The 21,122-nt window shown below is 39.8% G+C and overlaps 1 protein-coding gene across 5 annotated transcripts in view; it reads right to left on the reverse strand.

The window, feature by feature from the left end:
* Window positions 1-277: 277 nt before the first annotated feature.
* Window positions 278-21,122, reverse strand: part of ARHGEF6 (Rac/Cdc42 guanine nucleotide exchange factor 6) — a 283,838-nt gene continuing 262,993 nt past the window's right edge. For all 5 annotated transcript variants that reach the window (XM_053699228.1, XM_053699227.1, XM_053699226.1 and 2 more), the window contains 3 exons: window positions 4,081-4,180; window positions 2,729-2,783; window positions 278-1,224 (listed from right to left, as the gene is read on the reverse strand). In XM_053699228.1, the coding sequence (XP_053555203.1) occupies window positions 1,102-1,224; window positions 2,729-2,783; window positions 4,081-4,180 (278 nt within the window). In that variant the 3' untranslated portion in view covers window positions 278-1,101. The remainder of the gene's footprint in view (window positions 1,225-2,728; window positions 2,784-4,080; window positions 4,181-21,122) is intronic.

Genomic DNA, 21,122 nt, shown 5'->3' on the forward strand with positions numbered 1-21,122 from the left:
ATATTGGATTTCCATTCTAGAAAAAAATGCCCCAAGTGTGTTCATCTGCTATATCTAAGAAAGGTGGCAACTTTGATGAATCAAAAATTTAGATTTTATTTTCTTAAACATTTCACAATTTCTAAATTTTTTTAATCTGCAACTGTTTATTTGTTCTATAATTTAAGTATACTGAGATATTAAACTGTACATACTTCAATAAAAACTAGAAAATGAAGGTCTTCTAAAACTTTTGCCAGTAGTGTATATATTTAACTCATTATCTTTAGTTAAATAGTAGCAAGCGGCAGACAGCAAGGTGCAGTGCAAACTGAGCCAAGAATGCTCAGTTTGGTAACAAAAAAGAAACGGTTTGATTCCTTCTGTTACACTAGTAACCTGGATGAGTAAGTGATGTTATTTATGCTAATATCAGACAGAACTAGGAAGTTGTTTATAGAACATATTTCATTACGCATGAATGAAAATAACCTTCACAATTCAATGACAATTTCCACACTGGTTATTGCATCCTTCTCTTACAAGAAATATATGACTTACAATGAAAACAGAAGATTGAGTAATAAAAAGGCTGTTATGTCCTATGCAATGCAAAATCAGTATCTTTCCTATGCAGACCAATTACCATCATTGATTTAACTATATATTTTTCATTGTAACAGAGATTATGGATGCCATCAATAAACTTAACAGTCAATATATTGTCACTTTGGACCCTAAATTAATACATTTTCTATGGTATTATTGGGTTCAGAAATTTTTCATTAACTTGTCAAATAACTATAATCCTGAATTATTGGAAGTTTCCAAATGTTTGTACTCAACCCTTTTTTAGACAGATGTCCAATATGATCTGAGTTATGCCATGTTTGATATGTTGATATATTGACATGTATTACATTAAAGCCTCAAAGCACATACAGTATAACAAGGCTGCTGGAAAAATAATACAGCTCAAAGATCTCACAAAATGGTTCTTAAACAAACTTAAGCATGAACCCCTTTATGTATTGCACATGGTCATCAAGTGACAATTGCTTGACTCTTAAACACAACCTCTTGTGGTACCAGACTAAAAAAAGGAAATTCAGTAAGTATGGACTACTGAGATGGATCCTCTCGCATACAGTCGCTGGTTTGTTTCAGCATCTTTCTAACCAGTTTTTCTAATTCCTTTCTTGACTTCTGTTCTTCATCTAAACTTTGCTTCATTCTTTTATTTTCCTTTAGATAAGATAATAAGGTAAGAAAAAAAAATCAGATATAAAACCAAACAAAAGCAAAGAAATTTGTTTAACAAATAATGAGAGAAAGACACAGACAGAGAGAAAGAAAAAAAGAGATTATTTTTTTTCCAGGTAATTCCAGAAACAAAAAATCATTCTCCAGTTGTAAGTTCCAACTGATTGTAACAACAAAAATCACTATTAGTCTAGGGAGATTTTGTTGTTACTGTCAGTTGTAACTTTAAAACTAGAATACAAATTTGCCAAACTGTTTCATTAGTCTTCTTTTTTATTTGTTTTATTAGAACAGCTATTAGGAACTAGGCTTCTGTAAGACATAGGGGTAAAGTAATTATAAAAAATTCCATAGACAGCTAAGGGCTAGAGAACAAGTGAAGCACTAATTTATCGTGCGCCAATAAATGGGCAAATTCATCCATTTACAGGCACGTAATAAATAACCAGCCATTACAAGAGGCTGGTTATTGCTACTGCGAGCTTGCAGTAGCAATTAGAGCTCCGAAAATCAACCAGAGGTCAGATCTCTGGTTAATTTTCAAAGTGTGCCCCAATTGTCCCCAAAATAAGGTGTGTTCTAGTTTTTAATTAAAAAAAAATTGTAGCATTTTTATGTTTTAATAAAAATAACTGCCCTAAGCAGTTTTTATGGGGTTAAATTGAGCTGGTGTGGGGTTTTAGAAAAAAATGGCGCTGAAAAGTGCCTAAGGTCTATGGGGACTATATACTGTATCTATATACTTATATACATATACTGTATATTTGCGTGTTAATATGAGTATATACGCATATATATATTAGATATATATTTAATACTTGCTGCCCAACACAGCGCGACTTACCTCCTTCCCTGCGCTAGGTTCTCAGCAGTGTCTGACGACATGAGAAGGAGGCTCCCATTGGAGCCTATAGAAGAGCGCTCTTGTGAGCGCAACACTTCTATCTAATTCAAACTCAAGGTCTGGTTCGCATTGCGCTTCAATTATAAAACCAGTATTACTGAGTGGAGTGCAAATATTGCGCGTAAGTGATATTTTGCGCCCCACTCGTAATCTGGCCCTAAATGTTTTTTTCTTGCTAAGGATCCCTATAATCTTTAAGATGAATGAAGCTCCCTTGGCGTTTTTTTACTGTAATTTTTGCTCCATACCAGCTTTACCTTGTATCCATCTATCTCCAAAACTAAGTATCAGTAAACATGCAGTACCATTAGCTAAGTGCATCATAGCCTTGTTTTATCTAGATCTATCATTGCATTTAACTAAATATCTCACTACAGTATATTATTATTCCCCCTTTTAGTTATACACCTATACATTGTAAAAGTATTGCATTATTTTAGTGTTCTCTCACTTTCTTATGTGAGCATTATAACCTGTGTCCACTGACCTAACCATTCTTTTTGTAACATCAGAAGTTGAAACCAAAATACATAAAAATACATTTCAATTAAAAGTATAGAACCTGGCAATACATGTATTTACCTGTTTCAATTCTTTGACCTCATCTCTTAATGCATAGACGGTGTCTACAAGACTCCTAAAGCAAGAGAGAGCATTGTTATTATTACAGTTATACTTTCAGGGCAGAGGTATGGTGATTTTTGTATTACCAGAAAGTCAAACAATATAGTGCTAAAGATCTATTTAAGCATAACGCTTTTGTGCATCTATGTTCATTTGGAAAATTATAAGTGCTTTTAGCTCTCAAAACATATTCAATGTCTACCTATATATTTACTTTGTTAGCTTTTATATAATGCATAAACTTTAGAATTTCATAAAACAAAAAAACTAATTCTTAATGAAATTCAGTCATCTTTATTCACCTTTGATTATATCTAAAAAGGTATTTACTAAATAAGATTAACAGCTATTGGCAATTAAAACAGCACTGCAAACTCAGTCTTAGTAGATTTCCTAACTAATTTCTTTGCTTCCTATTGATTTTTTTTCTTTTTTTCTAACAGCTAAGGTGTTAAAGTCCAAGTAATCTTTGATACATGGACTGGTGAGAATACTCATGGGCATCACATTGTAAATCAATAGAAACATTGTCTACAATCAGCACAGCTAGAGTATGTAAAAGTTGGAATATGAACTGCAAAATAATATCTTGTGTCTACATAGTCTATGAAAATGGAAAAAAATAATTTCTCTCTTTGTTCTCTTGCTTAAATCGGTCAGAATCCTGAACTGTGGCCGCAAATTCATGGAAACCTGGACAACATGAATGAAAAACTGATTCAGGACAAATCAGAATAAAAAGTAGAATTAATAGATTTTGGGCTGACAGAGTGAACAGATCCAAAAAATCATGATTTTTTCTTTTTTTAGGACTCAATATTGTAGCAAAAAAAAAAATGTTTATGTATGTGAAAATATTGGTTTATAGAATAAGTGGATAAAGAAGGCCAAACTCCATTTTTGCCACAGGACCATGCTTCCTACTTATGCCACTGCTGGCAGACAAATCCACATTTCTCTAAGTGTATTTTTTTTTATCAAGAGTTTCTGAAATGGATTTTAAATACTCAGGTGTATTAACTTCTTGAAGGTCACCTAGATTTAAAAACACCAAAAGTTCTTCTGATAGAATTTTTGATAATAGGTGGATACTTTTGCTAATTAATTATCATTCAAAAATAAAGAGTACAAATTTACAATTGGGTTTATAAAAAATAAAACAAAAAAAAGGAACATGTGGTAATGTTGGTGTACTGAAATAACAGACAAGTACGCTTGATAGCACCAAAGCAAAGTGTATCCATTTTAAAATTTGAAACCACATTTTCATAACAGCTGTCTCTCATGAATGATGCCAAAAACCCTCTTACTTTTCTTCTGTTCCAGTTTGGCCATTGCTCTGTATTTCATCAAGTATTACATTTTCCTCTTCTAGTAGCATTACTTGTGGTGTAGAATCTTTGCGGTTGCCTGGAATTATATGAGGGACATAAACATAATATACTTATAATCTATATCACCAAGTAATATATTAGTCTATTTATACATCCATGTATCCCTGTGTCAGTCTAAACTACACAGTAATCTGTCTTAATCAATACAATTTCTACCTCCCACGACACTGGAAGAAATGTTCAATTTGCTATAAGTTATCCTACAAGATAACACAGGGGTAACATAAAAGTTGTTGGCGATATGCAAGAGATATGAAGATCTATATCCTTGTGACATATATTGGTTATGTTTATGGATTTTTTTTAGCTGTATCCTTTTGTTTTGGGCTATAATTTATTATATTTATTATATATAACTTACCAGTGAATAGCTTTACAAGACAATATAATAATACATATTTATTGGTAAAAGTATTTTTCTTTTTTATGACAGTTTTAAAATCTTATAAACATTTTTATGTATATATGTTTGTATGAAGTGCTTAATTGTAGAAATACATTACAGATACATAATACATTTAATGCCCTTTTAATTATGGCCATCCTAACTGCAGCTAGATTTTCTGTCAATTCTTTCTAAAAAAAAAAAAAATATATGATCATTTTTGTATTAATGGTCCTTAGTTGACATTATTGTGGTTCCTTTTTGTAAGTCTATGGGGGCATTTATTTTTATTTAAGATCTACAAACACTTCTATCAGATTCAATAATATTTTTCTTCAGGTACTGTATGCATCTATTTTGAAGTATATAGAGCCACACATGTAGACACAGGACTAGCGGCTACACTGGACCACACTTTTTTTCTTTGAATATGTGCTTCATATTCTGACTTACTGATTGTATGCCAAGACCATACAACTGCCATCTTCAGAAGCCTTCTTTAAAATTGCAGAAATATTTATTGTGTCAAGATTTTATTTATTCTCTGTTTATTTATCTTTGCAATGGGATCTAAGGATCTGGAGCCAATAATTAACTCTAAAGAAATACATGTAATGCTCAGGCAGACATCTACTTGATTTTTGCCTTGAATGGAAACCCTTTGAAGACCTGTCCAGTAACAGTAGAAGCCAGCATCTTTAACATTAACAATGATTTAACTTATTCACTGACGTTATTTCTTCAACAACTGTTTTATGCCTGGCTGAAGGTGAACAATCCTATAACAGAATGGAGTTCTTAATAGAATGTATTATTGTCCATATTCTGTGTCTACAACCATGTATCATTCTGGTACAGTCTCCTTACTCTGTCTACTGGAGAAGAAATCTCTTTTCCATCAACTTATTCTGATTTTGCTTTTTGGTACACAAATATAGGAACCATGGATATGACAGTCAGTGAAAAAGAGGTTTACTGATGTAATTGATTAATATCAGTTCAGCTGGCTGATGTCTGAATATAATGTATGGACCACAGTGGCACAATGACCTTTGTCTCCTTTAAGCATCATCTACTAAGTTTAGTTGTTTATCTTTATATTTTTATTGGAGCCCCTCAGTTTTGAGCACATCAGGCACCTGATCCCAGAGATGATGTAGAGTCATAACATTTGCTAAGGAACTTATGCATAGTTCAATATTAATCATTATTTGTCATGAATTCAGCATCCTAAAAAGCCTGCATGGCGGTAGTATGTATATTTTTTATACAAAGGTCAACATATTTGTGCAAATAGATTCCAACAACAATACTAAAAAAAATCCTCAGTCATTAATTACATTATTTTTTGAGGACAGAAACAAAAGAAATAAGAGTCAATCTAGGTGATGCTTTTTAACCTAAAGGCATCAGTTTATCCATCTATTTAGGAATATATAATTAAAACGTGAAATATCAATGCCTAAATTCAAATGTTGAAAGGTAGCAATTATTCAGCGTAGTTCTGGAACACATTCAGTGATATATGCATTGTTACTTCCTTTTACAAACATCGTGCTTTTCTACAGCTATTGCAGTGATTCAAAAAACATTTGTATAACCGAGAGTTTCTAGTGACTAGAGGCGATGAAAAGATGTAATTTCCTGTGTATGCTACAAACAATAAGATTAATATCTGTGTCGCTTGTACAGACAAAAAAACAACAACTTTCTCCTCCTTAACTTATCATAGCCAAATTAACTGAAAGCATATGAAAAGTAGAAAATAACGCTTCAATTAATTTATTTTATTCTTTTTTAAGTCCACGTAAAATAAAATCTTCATGACTGACTGTGTTAACTTTATACATTTACCAAACTTTTAATAAAAAAACAGAATTTATGTTTACCTGATAAATTACTTTCTCCAACGGTGTGTCCGGTCCACGGCGTCATCCTTACTTGTGGGATATTCTCTTCCCCAACAGGAAATGGCAAAGAGTCCCAGCAAAGCTGGCCATATAGTCCCTCCTAGGCTCCGCCCACCCCAGTCATTCGACCGACGGACAGGAGGAAATATATATAGGAGAAACCATATGGTACCGTGGTGACTGTAGTTAGAGAAAATAATTCATCAGACCTGATTAAAAAACCAGGGCGGGCCGTGGACCGGACACACCGTTGGAGAAAGTAATTTATCAGGTAAGCATAAATTCTGTTTTCTCCAACATTGGTGTGTCCGGTCCACGGCGTCATCCTTACTTGTGGGAACCAATACCAAAGCTTTAGGACACGGATGAAGGGAGGGAGCAAATCAGGTTACCTAAACGGAAGGCACCACAGCTTGCAAAACCTTTCTCCCAAAAATAGCCTCCGAAGAAGCAAAAGTATCAAATTTGTAAAATTTGGCAAAAGTGTGCAGTGAAGACCAAGTCGCTGCCTTACATATCTGGTCAACAGAAGCCTCGTTCTTGAAGGCCCATGTGGAAGCCACAGCCCTAGTGGAGTGAGCTGTGATTCTTTCAGGAGGCTGCCGTCCGGCAGTCTCATAAGCCAATCGGATAATGCTTTTAAGCCAAAAGGAAAGAGAGGTAGCAGTCGCTTTTTGACCTCTCCTTTTACCAGAATAAACAACAAACAAGGAAGATGTTTGTCTGAAATCCTTAGTAGCCTCTAAATAGAACTTTAGAGCACGGACAACGTCCAAATTGTGTAACAAACGTTCCTTCTTTGAAACTGGATTCGGACACAAAGAAGGTACAACTATCTCCTGGTTAATATTTTTGTTAGAAACAACTTTCGGAAGAAAACCAGGCTTAGTACGCAAAACCACCTTATCTGCATGGAACACCAGATAGGGCGGAGAACACTGCAGAGCAGATAACTCTGAAACTCTTCTAGCAGAAGAAATAGCAACCAAAAACAAAACTTTCCAAGATAGTAACTTAATATCTATGGAATGTAAAGGTTCAAACGGAACCCCTTGAAGAACTGAAAGAACTAGATTTAGACTCCAGGGAGGAGTCAAAGGTCTGTAAACAGGCTTGATCCTAACCAGAGCCTGAACAAATGCTTGAACATCTGGCACAGCTGCCAGTCTTTTGTGCAGTAAAACAGATAAAGCAGAGATCTGTCCCTTTAGAGAACTTGCAGATAATCCTTTCTCCAAACCTTCTTGTAGAAAGGATAGAATCTTAGGAATTTTTATCTTATTCCATGGGAATCCTTTGGATTCACACCAACAGATATATTTTTTCCATATTTTATGGTAAATTTTTCTAGTTACAGGCTTTCTAGCCTGAATCAGAGTATCTATTACAGAATCTGAAAACCCACGCTTTGATAAAATCAAGCGTTCAATCTCCAAGCCGTCAGTTGGAGGGAAACCAGATTCGGATGTTCGAATGGACCCTGAACAAGAAGGTCCTGTCTCAAAGGTAGCTTCCATGGTGGAGCCGATGACATATTCACCAGGTCTGCATACCAAGTCCTGCGTGGCCACGCAGGAGCTATCAAGATCACCGAGGCCCTCTCCTGATTGATCCTGGCTACCAGCCTGGGAATGAGAGGAAACGGTGGGAATACATAAGCTAGGTTGAAGGTCCAAGGTGCTACTAGTGCATCTACTAGGGTCGCCTTGGGATCCCTGGATCTGGACCCGTAGCAAGGAACCTTGAAGTTCTGACGAGACGCCATCAGATCCATGTCTGGAATGCCCCATAATTGAGTTATTTGGGCAAAGATTTCCGGATGGAGTTCCCACTCCCCCGGATGGAATGTCTGACGACTCAGAAAATCCGCTTCCCAATTTTCCACTCCTGGGATGTGGATCGCAGACAAGTGGCAGGAGTGATCCTCCGCCCATTGAATTATTTTGGTCACTTCTTTCATCGCCAGGGAACTCCTTGTTCCCCCCTGATGATTGATATATGCAACGGTCGTCATGTTGTCTGATTGGAACCTTATGAATTTGGCCTTTGCTAGTTGAGGCCAAGCTCTGAGAGCATTGAATATCGCTCTCAGTTCCAGAATGTTTATCGGGAGAAGAGACTCTTCCCGAGACCATAGACCCTGAGCTTTCAGGGATTCCCAGACCGCGCCCCAGCCCACTAGACTGGCGTCGGTCGTGACAATGACCCACTCTGGTCTGCGGAAGCTCATTCCCTGGGACAGATTGTCCAGGGTCAGCCACCAACGGAGTGAATCTCTGGTCTTTTGATCTACTTGAATCATCGGAGACAAGTCTGTATAATCCCCATTCCACTGTTTGAGCATGCACAGTTGTAATGGTCTTAGATGAATTCGTGCAAAAGGAACTATGTCCATTGTTGCAACCATCAATCCTATTACTTCCATGCACTGCGCTATGGAAGGACGAGGAACAGAATGAAGTACTTGACAAGAGCTTAGAAGTTTTGATTTTCTGACCTCTGTCAGAAAAATCCTCATTTCTAAGGAATCTATTATTGTTCCCAAGAAGGGAACTCTTGTCGACAGGGACAGAGAACTTTTTTCTTTGTTCACCTTCCATCCGTGAGATCTGAGAAAGGCTAGGACGATGTCCGTATGAGCCTTTGCTTTTGACAGGGACGATGCTTGTATTAGGATGTCGTCCAAGTAAGGTACTACTGCAATGCCCCTTGGACCTAGTACAAAGGGACCCTAGTACCTTTGTGAAAATCCTTGGAGCAGTAGCTAATCCGAATGGAAGTGCCACAAACTGGTAATGCTTGTCCAGAAAAGCGAACCTTAGGAACTGATGATGTTCCTTGTGGATAGGAATATGTAGGTACGCATCCTTTAAATCCACGGTAGTCATAAATTGACTTTCCTGGATGGTGGGTAGGATCGTTCGAATAGTTTCCATTTTGAACGATGGTACCCTGAGAAATTTGTTTAGGATCTTCAAATCCAAAATTGGTCTGAATGTTCCCTCTTTTTTGGGAACTACGAACAGATTGGAATAAAATCCCATTCCTTGTTCTCTTATTGGAACTGGATATATCACTCCCATCTTTAACAGGTCTTCTACACAATGTAAGAATGCCTGTCTCTTTATTTGGTTTGAGGATAAGTGAGACCTGTGGAACCTTCCCCTTGGGGGTAGTTCCTTGAATTCCAGGAGATAACCTTGAGAAACTATTTCTAGCGCCCAAGGATCCTGAACATCTCTTGCCCAAGTCTGAGCAAAGAGAGAGAGTCTGCCCCCCACTAGATCCGGTCCCGGATCGGGGGCTATCCCTTCATGCTGTTTTGGTAGCAGTGGTAGGCTTCTTGGCCTGCTTACCCTTGTTCCAGCCTTGCATTGGTTTCCAGGCTGGTTTGGGCTGTGAGGCATTACCCTCTTGCTTAGAGGATGCAGAATTAGAGGCTGGTCCGTTTCTGCGAAAGGGACGAAAATTAGGCTTATTTTTAGCCTTAAAAGACCTATCCTGTGGGAGGGCGTGGCCCTTTCCCCCAGTGATGTCTGAAATAATCTCTTTCAATTCTGGTCCAAATAATGTTTTACCTTTGAAAGAGATGTTAAGCAATTTTGTCTTGGAAGACACATCCGCTGACCAAGACTTTAGCCAAAGCGCTCTGCGCGCCACGATAGCAAACCCTGAATTTTTCGCCGCTAATCTAGCTAATTGCAAAGCGGCATCTAAAACAAAAGAGTTAGCCAATTTAAGTGCGTGAACTCTGTCCATAACCTCCTCATATGGAGTTTCTCTACTGAGCGACTTTTCTAGTTCCTCGAACCAGAAACACGCTGCCGTAGTGACAGGAACAATGCATGAAATTGGTTGTAGAAGGTAACCTTGCTGTACAAAAATCTTTTTAAGCAAACCTTCTAATTTTTTATCCATAGGATCTTTAAAAGCACAACTATCTTCGATAGGAATAGTAGTGCGTTTGTTTAGAGTAGAAACCGCCCCCTCGACCTTGGGGACTGTCTGCCATAAGTCCTTTCTGGGGTCGACTATAGGAAATAATTTCTTAAATATAGGGGGGGGGAACAAAAGGTATGCCGGGCTTTTCCCACTCTTTATTTACTATGTCCGCCACCCGCTTGGGTATAGGAAAAGCGTCGGGGGGCACCGGAACCTCTAGGAACTTGTCCATCTTACATAATTTCTCTGGAATGACCAAATTGTCACAATCATCCAGAGTAGATAACACCTCCTTAAGCAGTGCGCGGAGATGTTCTAATTTAAATTTAAATGTCACAACATCAGGTTCAGCTTGATGAGAAATTTTTCCTGAATCTGAGATTTCTCCATCAGACAAAACCTCCCTCATGGCCCCTTCAGATTGGTGTGAGGGTATGTCAGAACAATTATCATCAGCGCCCTCTTGCCCTTCAGTGTTTAAAACAGAGCAATCGCGCTTTCTCTGATAAGTAGGCATTTTGGATAAAAGATTTGCTATGGAGTTATCCATTACAGCCGTTAATTGTTGCATGGTAATAAGTATTGGCGCACTAGATGTACTAGGGGCCTCCGGTATGGGCAAAACTGGTGTAGACACAGTAGGGGATGATGTAGTATCATGTTTACTCCCCTCATTTGAGGAATCATCTTGGGCAATATCATTATCTGTGGCATTACTGTCCTTACTTTGTTTGGACGCTATGGCACAATTATCACATAAATTTAAATGGGGAGACACATTGGCTTTCATACATATAGAACATAGCTTATCTGAAGGTACAGACATGTTAAACAGGCTTAAACTTGTCAACAAAGCACAAAAAACGTTTTAAAATAAAACCGTTACTGTCTCTTTAAATTTCAAACTGAAAACACTTTATTACTGAATATGTGAAAAAGTATGAAGGAATTGTTCAAAAATTACCAAAAATTTCACCACAGTGTCTTAAAGCATTAAAAGTATTGCACACCAAATTTCAGAGCTTTACCCTTAAAATAACGGAACTGGAGCCGTTTTTAAATTTAACCCCTATACAGTCCCAGCTATAGTCTTTGCTGAGACCCAACCAAGCCCAGAGGGGAATACAATACCAAATGACGCCTTCTAGAAGCTTTTTTAGTGATTCTTAGATCCTCACACATGCATCTGCATGCCCTGCTCTCCAAAAACAACTGCGCAGTAATGGCGCGAAAATGAGGCTCAGTCTATAAGTAGAAAAGCCCCCTGACTAAAAAAGGTGTCCAACACAGTGCCTGCCGTTTTTTAAACGTTCCCCAAGATTATAAATGCCAATTGTTAGCTAGAATCTGAATAATATGCCCCAATAAAGCAATCGATTTAGCCCATAAAAATGTCTACCAGTTTTTTAGCCCTTTTTAAGCCCTTTATTCTTTTATGTTTGACTAAGAAAATGGCTTACCGGTCCCCATGAGGGGAAATGACAGCCTTCCAGCATTACTCAGTCTTGTTAGAAATATGGCTAGTCATACCTTAAGCAGAAAAGTCTGCTAACTGTTTCCCCCAACTGAAGTTACTTCATCTCAACAGTCCTATGTGGAAACAGCAATCGATTTTAGTTACTGTCTGCTAAAATCATCTTCCTCTTACAAACAGAAATCTTCATCCTTTTCTGTTTCAGAGTAAATAGTACATACCAGCACTATTTTAAAATAACAAACACTTGATAGAAGAATAAAAACTACATTAAAACACCAAAAAACTCTTAACCATCTCCGTGGAGATGTTGCCTGTGCAACGGCAAAGAGAATGACTGGGGTGGGCGGAGCCTAGGAGGGACTATATGGCCAGCTTTGCTGGGACTCTTTGCCATTTCCTGTTGGGGAAGAGAATATCCCACAAGTAAGGATGACGCCGTGGACCGGACACACCAATGTTGGAGAAAAAAACGAATTATGCTTATCAGATCATTTCATTTCCTTCTGTATTTTATAAGAGTTCACGGCTTCATTCCTTACTGTTGGGAAATACTGAACCTGGCCTCCAGGAGGAGACAAAGACACCCCAGCCAAAGGCTTAAATACCTCTCCCACTCTCCCCCATCCCCCAGTTATTCTGCCGAGGGAACAAGGAACAGTAGGAAAAATACCAGGGTATAAAAGGTGCCAGAAGAAAAACATAATTTAGGGTACCGTCCATCGGAGAACACAAGCAGGGGCCATGGACTCTCCTTATACAGAAGGAAATGAAATTATCTGGTAAGCACATTTTATGTTTTCCTTCTTAATATAAGGCGAATCCACAGCTTTATTCCTTACTGTTGGGAAACTTATACCCAAGCTCTAGAGGACACTGAATGATAACGGGAGGGACAAAAAGAGAGGCAGGCCCTAATCTGAGGGCACCACAGCCTGCAAAACCTCTCCTGAAGGCTGCTTCAGCTGAAGCAAAAACATCAAACTTGTAAAATTCAAAAAAATTATGTATGTAAGGAGGACCAGGTAGCTACCTTACAAATCTGATCAGTGGCGTATTTAGGTTTTGTGCTGCCCTAGGCACTCAAATTTCTGCTGCCCCCTATCCTCCTCTAAGGTTTAAGCCATTTTGTAGCTGTGATATTTTTTGGTCAGGGAGTAAAGTGAATTTTTTATGGCATTTTCAAAATAAATGTTCACACAGTCACAGATACGCATAGAGTTATACACATATACACACCTATTGCTGTAATATACAAAAACAGGTACAGATTTTTTGAAACAATACTTCCCCAAACACAAAACTAGGTGCTGGTAGTTAACAGAACTAAAGGCAATAGCTAGCTAAAGAAAAGGAAGGTTCAGAGCTACCTCTAAACTGTAAGCTCCATGGCAGTAATACTTCTAAAATAACTGTTAGCTTCTTACAAGTACAGCCACAAAAAAGTGCTGCCCGCTCTCAATCTGCTTCCCTAGGCCGGTGCCTTGTTTGCCTATGCCAAAATACGCCCCTGAATCTGATCCATAGAGGCCTCGTTCTTAAAAGCCCAAGAGGAAGCCTCTGCTCTAGTAGAATGAGCCATAATTCTCTGAGGAGGAATTCTCTGAGGAGGTTTATGTCCCGCTGTCTCATAGGCTAGGCGGATAACACTCCTTTACCAAAAAGATAAGGAAGTCGAAGAGACCTTCTTACCCTTACGCTTCCCAGAACAGAATAGGCAACAAACAAGGAAGAAGTTTGTCTAAGATCCTTATTAGCCTGAAGATAAAACTTCAAGGTGCGAACCACATTCAAATTATGAAGTCAACGTTCCTTCGAAGAAGGATTAGGACACAAGGAAGGAACCACAATCTCTTGATTGATGTTGCGGTTTGAAATGACCTTAGGAAGAAACCCTAACTTAGTACATAGGACAGCCTTATTGGAATGGAACACAAGATAAGGAGGCTCACATTGCAAAGCAGCAATCTCAGAAATTCTGCACACCGAAGCAATAGCCAGTAGAAAAAGAACCTTCCAGGACAACAACTTAATGTCAATTTCATGCATAAGCTCAAACGGAGCCCGTTGCCAAACCTTAAGAACAAGATTCAGACTCCAAGGAGGAGCCGTAGATCTGAATCCTAATCAGAGCCTTAACAAAAGACAGTACATCTGGAAGCTCCGAGAGCCTCTTGTGCAGTAAAACAGACAGGGCTGAAATCTGTCCCCTCAGGGAACTGGCCGAAAGACCCTTCTTCAGTCCATCCTGGAGAAACAATAGGATACTGGCAACCTTAACTTTATGCCAGGGAAATCCACACTCTTCATACCAGAATAAATAGGTTCTCCATACCTTATGATAGATGCAATGAGTAACTGGCTTATGAGCTTGAATGAGAGTATCAATAACTCTCAGAAAACCTCTCTTGGCTAGGACTAAGTGCTCAATCTCAACGCAGTCAGCCTCAGAGAATCTAGATTTTGATGAAGAAAAAAGACCTTGTTCCAGCAGATCCCTGCAACAAGGTAACTTCCATGGAGGAGAAGATGACATCCCCACCAGATCCGCTAACCCCATCCTTTGTGGCCACAATGGAGCAATCAGTATCACTGATGTCTGCTCCTGCTTGATGCAGGCCACTACACGAGGAAGGAGTGGTAACGGCGTGAAAAGGTAAATTAATTAGATTGAACCTCCAAGGCTCTGCTAATGCATTTATTAGCTCCGCCTGGGGATCCCTGGACCTCGACCCATATCTGGGTAGCTTTGTATTGAGACGAGACGCCATGAGATCTATCTCCGGCATCCCCCACCTGTTGCATATCTCTGCAAACACTTCTAGATGGAGAGACCATTCTCCCGGATGAAAGGATTCTCTGCTGAGAAAATCCGCTTCCCAGTTGTCCACACCCAGAATGGGCCTCTGCCCACTCCAGAATCCGAGATACTTCCCTCATTGCTAGGGAGCTTCTCATCCCCCTTGATGGTTGATGTAAGCCACCGAGGTTATATCGTCTGATTGGAATCTGATAGACCGGGATGAACTCAGAAGGGGTTAAGCCTTCAGAGCATTGAAGATTGCCCGAAGTTCAAGAATGGTGATCTGGAGGGAGTGTTCCTCCTGAGACCACAGGCCCTGTGCCTTCTTGGCACCCCAAACAGCTCCCTATCCTGATAGACTTGTGTCCGTAGTCACAATCTCCCAGGATGGTATTAGAAAGGATGTCCCTCGGGATAGATGATCTCAATAGAGCCACCAAGAGAGTGATTTTCTCGACCGGTTGTCCAGAGAAATCTGACAGATCCGAATGATTGCCGTTCCACTGCCTCAGCATGCACAGTTGCCGTGGTCTGAGACGGAACCTCGCAAAGGGAATGATGTCCATGCTGGACACCTTGAGACCAATTACCTTCATACACTGAGCCACAGATGGCCATAAGGAGGTCTGGAGGGCAAGACATGCCGAAGCTAGCTTGCAACGTCTCTGGTCTGTTAGGAATATCCTCATGGATATGGAGTCTATTACAGTACACAGGAATTTTACCCTGGTGCTTGGAATAAGAGATCTCTTTTCTAAGTTTATCTTCCATCCATGAGATCGAAGAAGAGAGAGAAGAGACACCGAATGGTCCTCTGCCAGATGAAAAGATGGAGCTTGTACCAGAATATCGTCCAATTAGGGAGCTACTGCTATACCCTGGGTTCTGGCAACGGCTAGAAGAGCCCCTGAAACCTTTGTAAAAATTCTTGGAGCAGTAGCTAGAGCAAACGGAAGTGTAATGAACTGAGTGCTGGTCCAGGAAAGCAAACCTTAGGAACTGGAAGTGATCCTTGTGGATTGGAACATGAAGGTATGCATCCTTCAGATCTATAGTGGACATGAACTAGGGGAAGGATGGACCTTATTGTCTCCATCTTCAACGAGGGGACATTTAGAAATTTGTAGTATCCAAAACCTCTTTCTGTGATAGAAACCGGGACAATGACCGCTAAGGAGGACAGATCCCGAACGCACCCCAGAAAGGCTTCCCCCTTTTCTGGTTTGGAAGACAGGCTTGAGAGAAGAATTCTGCCCTTGGGTGGATGAGATTTGAAACCTGTCTTGTATCCCTGAGCTATGACCTCCAGGACCCATGGATCCTGCACGTCCCTGAACCAAGCATCTGAAAACAGCAACAGTCTGCCCCCTACACGATCCAGTGCCGGATCGGGGGCTGCCCCCATTATGCCGACTTGGTCTCGGCGGACTTCTTGCTCTGCTTGAATTTATTCAAGGATTGAGCCGGCTTCCAAGTGCTCTTGGTTTGCTCGGGCTTAGAGGAGGACTGTTGATGTTGGGATTTCTCAGAAGGAAAGGAATGAAAATTAGATCCTTGTCCCTTATACTTTTTCTTTTTATCCTGCGGTAGAAAGGCACCCTTGCCCTCTGTAACCAAGGAGATAATGGAGTCCAGGCCTGGACCAAATAAAATATTTCCCTTAGGGGGCATGTCCAAGCCGTTGTCCTGGCCGGTCGCATATTCTGAAGCTGCAAAAGAGCTCCAAATATTTTTCAAATTATCTTAGGGGATTTTTCAGCAACATCTCTACATACTATAATATCTCGATTCCTTATCTTCTGCTGAATTGAACCATATGAAAAACTACGGTATACATGACCATTCTATCTTGTTCTGGACCGATACAGGGCAGCGGCCTACCTAGCATACTCATCTTCCCTCCTCCCTACGGCATTACGGGTTATCAAGTAGGTACACGCCAACTGATATTTAATCCTACACAAACCAAACTATGCAAAACTTGGAAACCACACTGCTAACATTGATCTCAGAACTGAGTTACTCACTTGACAAAAGCTTTGCCCAGCTCTCTAGGCATACCCTCGAATGCTTTAGGGCACATGGGAATGCTCACAACTTTCCAGGTGGCGATTCACATATTCATGCCTCGCCTGAGAAGAGCCTGGCACCTAGAAACTCATGCGGGCAGCTGGTTGATGTGCATCAGGTACCTCATAGAATAGATACTCCAGAGGTCTCTATCTAGGCTAGCCATAAGGTTACTGCTCCTGTCACTTCAAATGAGGAGCAGAAAGATGTTGTAACAGTAACCATCAAGAAACCGTGAAGCTAGAGAAAAGTGCCTCGACATGAGCTGTTAGTGACTGAGACGGAGCAATCTGCAGATCTTAGATCTAAGCCTAAGCACTATTTCAAGCCGACGCTACTGGTAGCCATACTGGAGTTGAGAGGCCAAGAACTCTGTGGCAAACAATGCCCCCATTGCCTCTGCTTTAGCACAATCGAGTCTACTCCGCATCAGGAATCATGGGGCTTTCCTGGTTACCATATGACCTTAAGGACTGGAGTGGGGTAATTTTATCCCGGATGCCAAAGCTCACTATGGCTCTTCTATTGAGAGGCTGTACAGCTAGTGCCATTAACTCAAGGTAGATTATTCGACAGCCACAGGAGATCAGGTTTCTCCATTCTTTTATGACTGATCTTAAGTAGACTCACGATAATATACTTTGGATGAAACCAGACCATTGGAATCCTTAACACATTCCTGTTATACTTAATTTTGTTTTGCTAGCAATGATATGCAAAGGATATTTAGACATATATCAAGGTAAAAAAAAAAAGCTTGATGTCTTTCTAGTACGCTGTTACTTAAATGTACTTGATGCTACATATTTTACATAGACTCCTCTTACAAGATTGTTCTAACACGCTCACTTATCTGAATAGTGCTTCATAATATTTGTTCTAGGCTATATGACATGGTTAAACTACATACTCTGTGCTTAGGGCACTTCCTAAAGGTGTTTGCGTACCCAGGCCACATCAATTACACCCCTTATCTGCCTATTCCCTTCCTCAGTGCCCTATAACTCAGCTCTCCCTGCCGTAATTCCTAGTTCAATAAGTTTATATTTTTATACCTTATTGTCCCTGTCAATAGAGTAAAAGATGACCTCACGATCACTAACAGGACCCTCGGCAACATTAGATAGAACCCCTCCATAATGAGTATACCCATATAATAATACTCACCCTCTAATATCAATTCTATTTAAGTAATAAGCAACATCCTACAAACTCCGGTTGCTCCCGCCATTGGCGGCCGGGATGGTGGGCTCTGACTGGATTTATCTTACCAACATTTAACAGGTACCAAGCATTTAGAGCAGGGTGTTTACACTTTTAGAATGTCCAGACTAATTAAGGGCTTCCTCAAGGAAATAATTCCCAGATTTAAAGTCTCAAATTATACTAAGTGAGTGTGGAGGCTGGGTTCATTCTGACTTCTAGTATTATAAAACTGGTAAAATACATGGGCTATTTATTTCTCATACAACTACAACATAGACATAGTTAAATATAGACATAATATGTGACACTTGATATAAACCTTTTTCAGTCTAGTGAGTTACCTGCTAACCTACTTCCATCAGACCCCTCATAATAACCATTCTAGCCCTATCTATGAAAAGTGCAACAATTGGGGTGCTGAATACTACTTTACATTTCTAAACTTAGTCGCTTCCTCTCCCCTTTTTTCCAAGTTCTGCTATTATTACCCCTCATAACTTATTAAGACTACATGCTTATTCTCTATTATTTATTTTATACACACTGTATCTACACATAAGTATTGCAAGATGCCAAAGTACTAACCATTCAAGAGGCCCAAGAGTGTGGCCTATATGTAACTATCATTTAATACCATGCCTATGGTTCAGCTCACAATTCCTATAATATTGTTCAATCTCAACTCTACAAAGAATTTCATTTCTTATAAGATATCATTATGCTTATATTTACAGGTTAATTTAATTTGTTATGCTATTGTGTCATGCCCAACAGTGGCTTTCTATCACACTAGTTTACCTTCAGTGCAATAAACTTTACGTATAGGTCCAAGAGCGGCCTATTGCTAAATCGGGAGGTTTAACAAAAAATAAAATGAGGTTTCATTTTTTTTCTTTTTTATATTTATGATTTGATTGATTATTATGTCTTCCTATCTTTTGTTTATGAGGATATCCTACGGCATCTATTTTTTTTCCTTAGGCAGACAACCATTACGTGTACCATTATAAATATGCTCTATAGCTGATTTGATATGATTGTTATCGCTGTAAAAAGACGTATAATTTTCTATTATGTTACATTGTTTTATATAAAAACCTCAATAAAAATCCTTGATTTGGAAAATATTTAAAAGGAAGGGAAAGTAGTCTAGACTTAAAAGGCATGTCCGCAGACCAGGACTTCAGCCAGAGCACCCGACGGGTCTGTACTGAATAAACAGAAACCTTAGCGTTCAGGCGAATAATCTGCATGTTTGCATCACAGATAAAAGAATTAGCAATTCTCAAGGCTTTAATTCTTTCCTGGATAACGTTGAGAGGACCCTCCACCTTGATCAATTCCGCTAAGTCGCACCAGTAGGCCGCAGCTCCAGCAACCGAGGCAACAGCCGCTGCCAGTTGAAACAAGTATCCCGTATGCTGAAACATTTTCCTTAGAAAAGTTTCCATCTTCTTATCCATCGGCTCTCTGAATGACAAGCTATCCTCAAGTGGGAGAGTAATACGTTTGGCCAGCGTGGAGATAGCGCCATCCACCTTAGGGAAAGAACCCCACAACTCCAATTGAAAGTCCGGGACCGGGAACAATTGTTTAAAGGAAGACGAAGAGGAAAAGGAAGTTCCAATTCTATCCCACTCGTTTTTAATAATGTTCGCCATTTTTACAGGTACAGGAAAAGTTAAAGGCACTACCCTGTCATCATAAACTCTGTCTAATTTAGGAATCAAAGGTTCTTCAGGCAGCTTGGCCTATGGATCCTCTAATGTAAACAGGACCTCTTTTAGAAGAAAACGAAAGTGTTCAATCTTAAATCTAAAGGCTGGTTCCTCCGCCGCAGGAGGCCTAGAGAAAGCAGACTCCGACCCAGAAAGTTCACCCTTTGAAGCCTCAGAGTGTGACTCATCCTTGGATAACTGAGTCAATACAGATAAATCCAATAAATTACTTGATGACCCCTGGGCCAGAGAGCTATGTTTAACCTTTCGCTTGCGTTTAGCGGGGCGAGGTAAAGCACTAAGGGTCTCATACACCGCTGTTTTTAACTGAGTGGTAAAATCGGATGGTAAAAGGCTCCCTCCAGATGGAGGATCAGGCGTGCTACGGGAAGCTGCATGCGTAGAGGGAGATGACTGATGGGTATGTACCTCACAGGACGGCGAATCCTCAGAGGTGGACTGCTCAGTGGAACTAAAGGGGTTAACCTTCTTAGACCTAATAATGTTGTCAAGGCATGTAGAACATAGTTGAGAGGACGGTCATACCAAGGCCTCCTCACAATATAGACAGGTATTACTATTTGGAATAGAGGGAGTACCCTCCAAAATATCAGAATCCTCCACAGCTTAAGCTAATGACAGTAGGACAAAGAAAATAAAACAATCTTTTTTTTTTTCACAAAAACGGCACTCACCACCTCCTAGACCCAGACAATACAGAGAAAAGGAGTCTTCTCCGACATCCAGCTCGGTCAGGAAATAGGAAATGAAAGTGAGACCACTCCCGGTCACATGGTGTGCATGAGAAAAAGCGCGCCAAGCTACAAGCTGCGCAGCGTTCAAAGTGAAAGTAAAAACCTGTGTGTTCCAGCCACATAACAGTCTATGAGCCCAATAAAATCCTCACACATAAAGCAGCATAAAATTAAAGCATCACATTTGATTAATCCCCACTGTTCAATAATCCCCCTCAGGAGATATTAACCCATGAGTCTATTAAGATAAAAGGAGTCACACTGTGACCCTGTCTTCTAGCATTTTCAACATATGTAAAAATTTAAACAATCTTACCAGAATCCATGCTGTGGAGCAGAAACACAGCCTCTCAAGTGTGACAGTCTTGTAGCATCGCACCTGATATGGACTTGAGTGAATAAAACGAGCAGGCAGTGAAACTCGTCAACACTGATTGCTTAAGGAGCTGTTAGCAGGCAGTCTGGATGGGTTTGTAGAAAGACTCTCCCTGCATCTACAGACTCTAACTTTCATCCATGCTCTCAATGAGAGGCTGACAAGACTACTTAAAACTCCAGTCCCATATCGAAAGGGCAGATACCCTTCCTAAGGAACTACTCCGAAATCTTCTCATACTTCACTGCCATCCTTCTGTGACGAAAGGCAAAGAATGACTGGGAGGTGGGGGAAGTGGGAGAGGTATTTAAGCCTTTAG

The sequence above is a fragment of the Bombina bombina genome, chromosome 1 (assembly GCF_027579735.1).
Source record: "Bombina bombina isolate aBomBom1 chromosome 1, aBomBom1.pri, whole genome shotgun sequence".
NCBI classification, from domain to species: domain Eukaryota; kingdom Metazoa; phylum Chordata; class Amphibia; order Anura; family Bombinatoridae; genus Bombina; species Bombina bombina.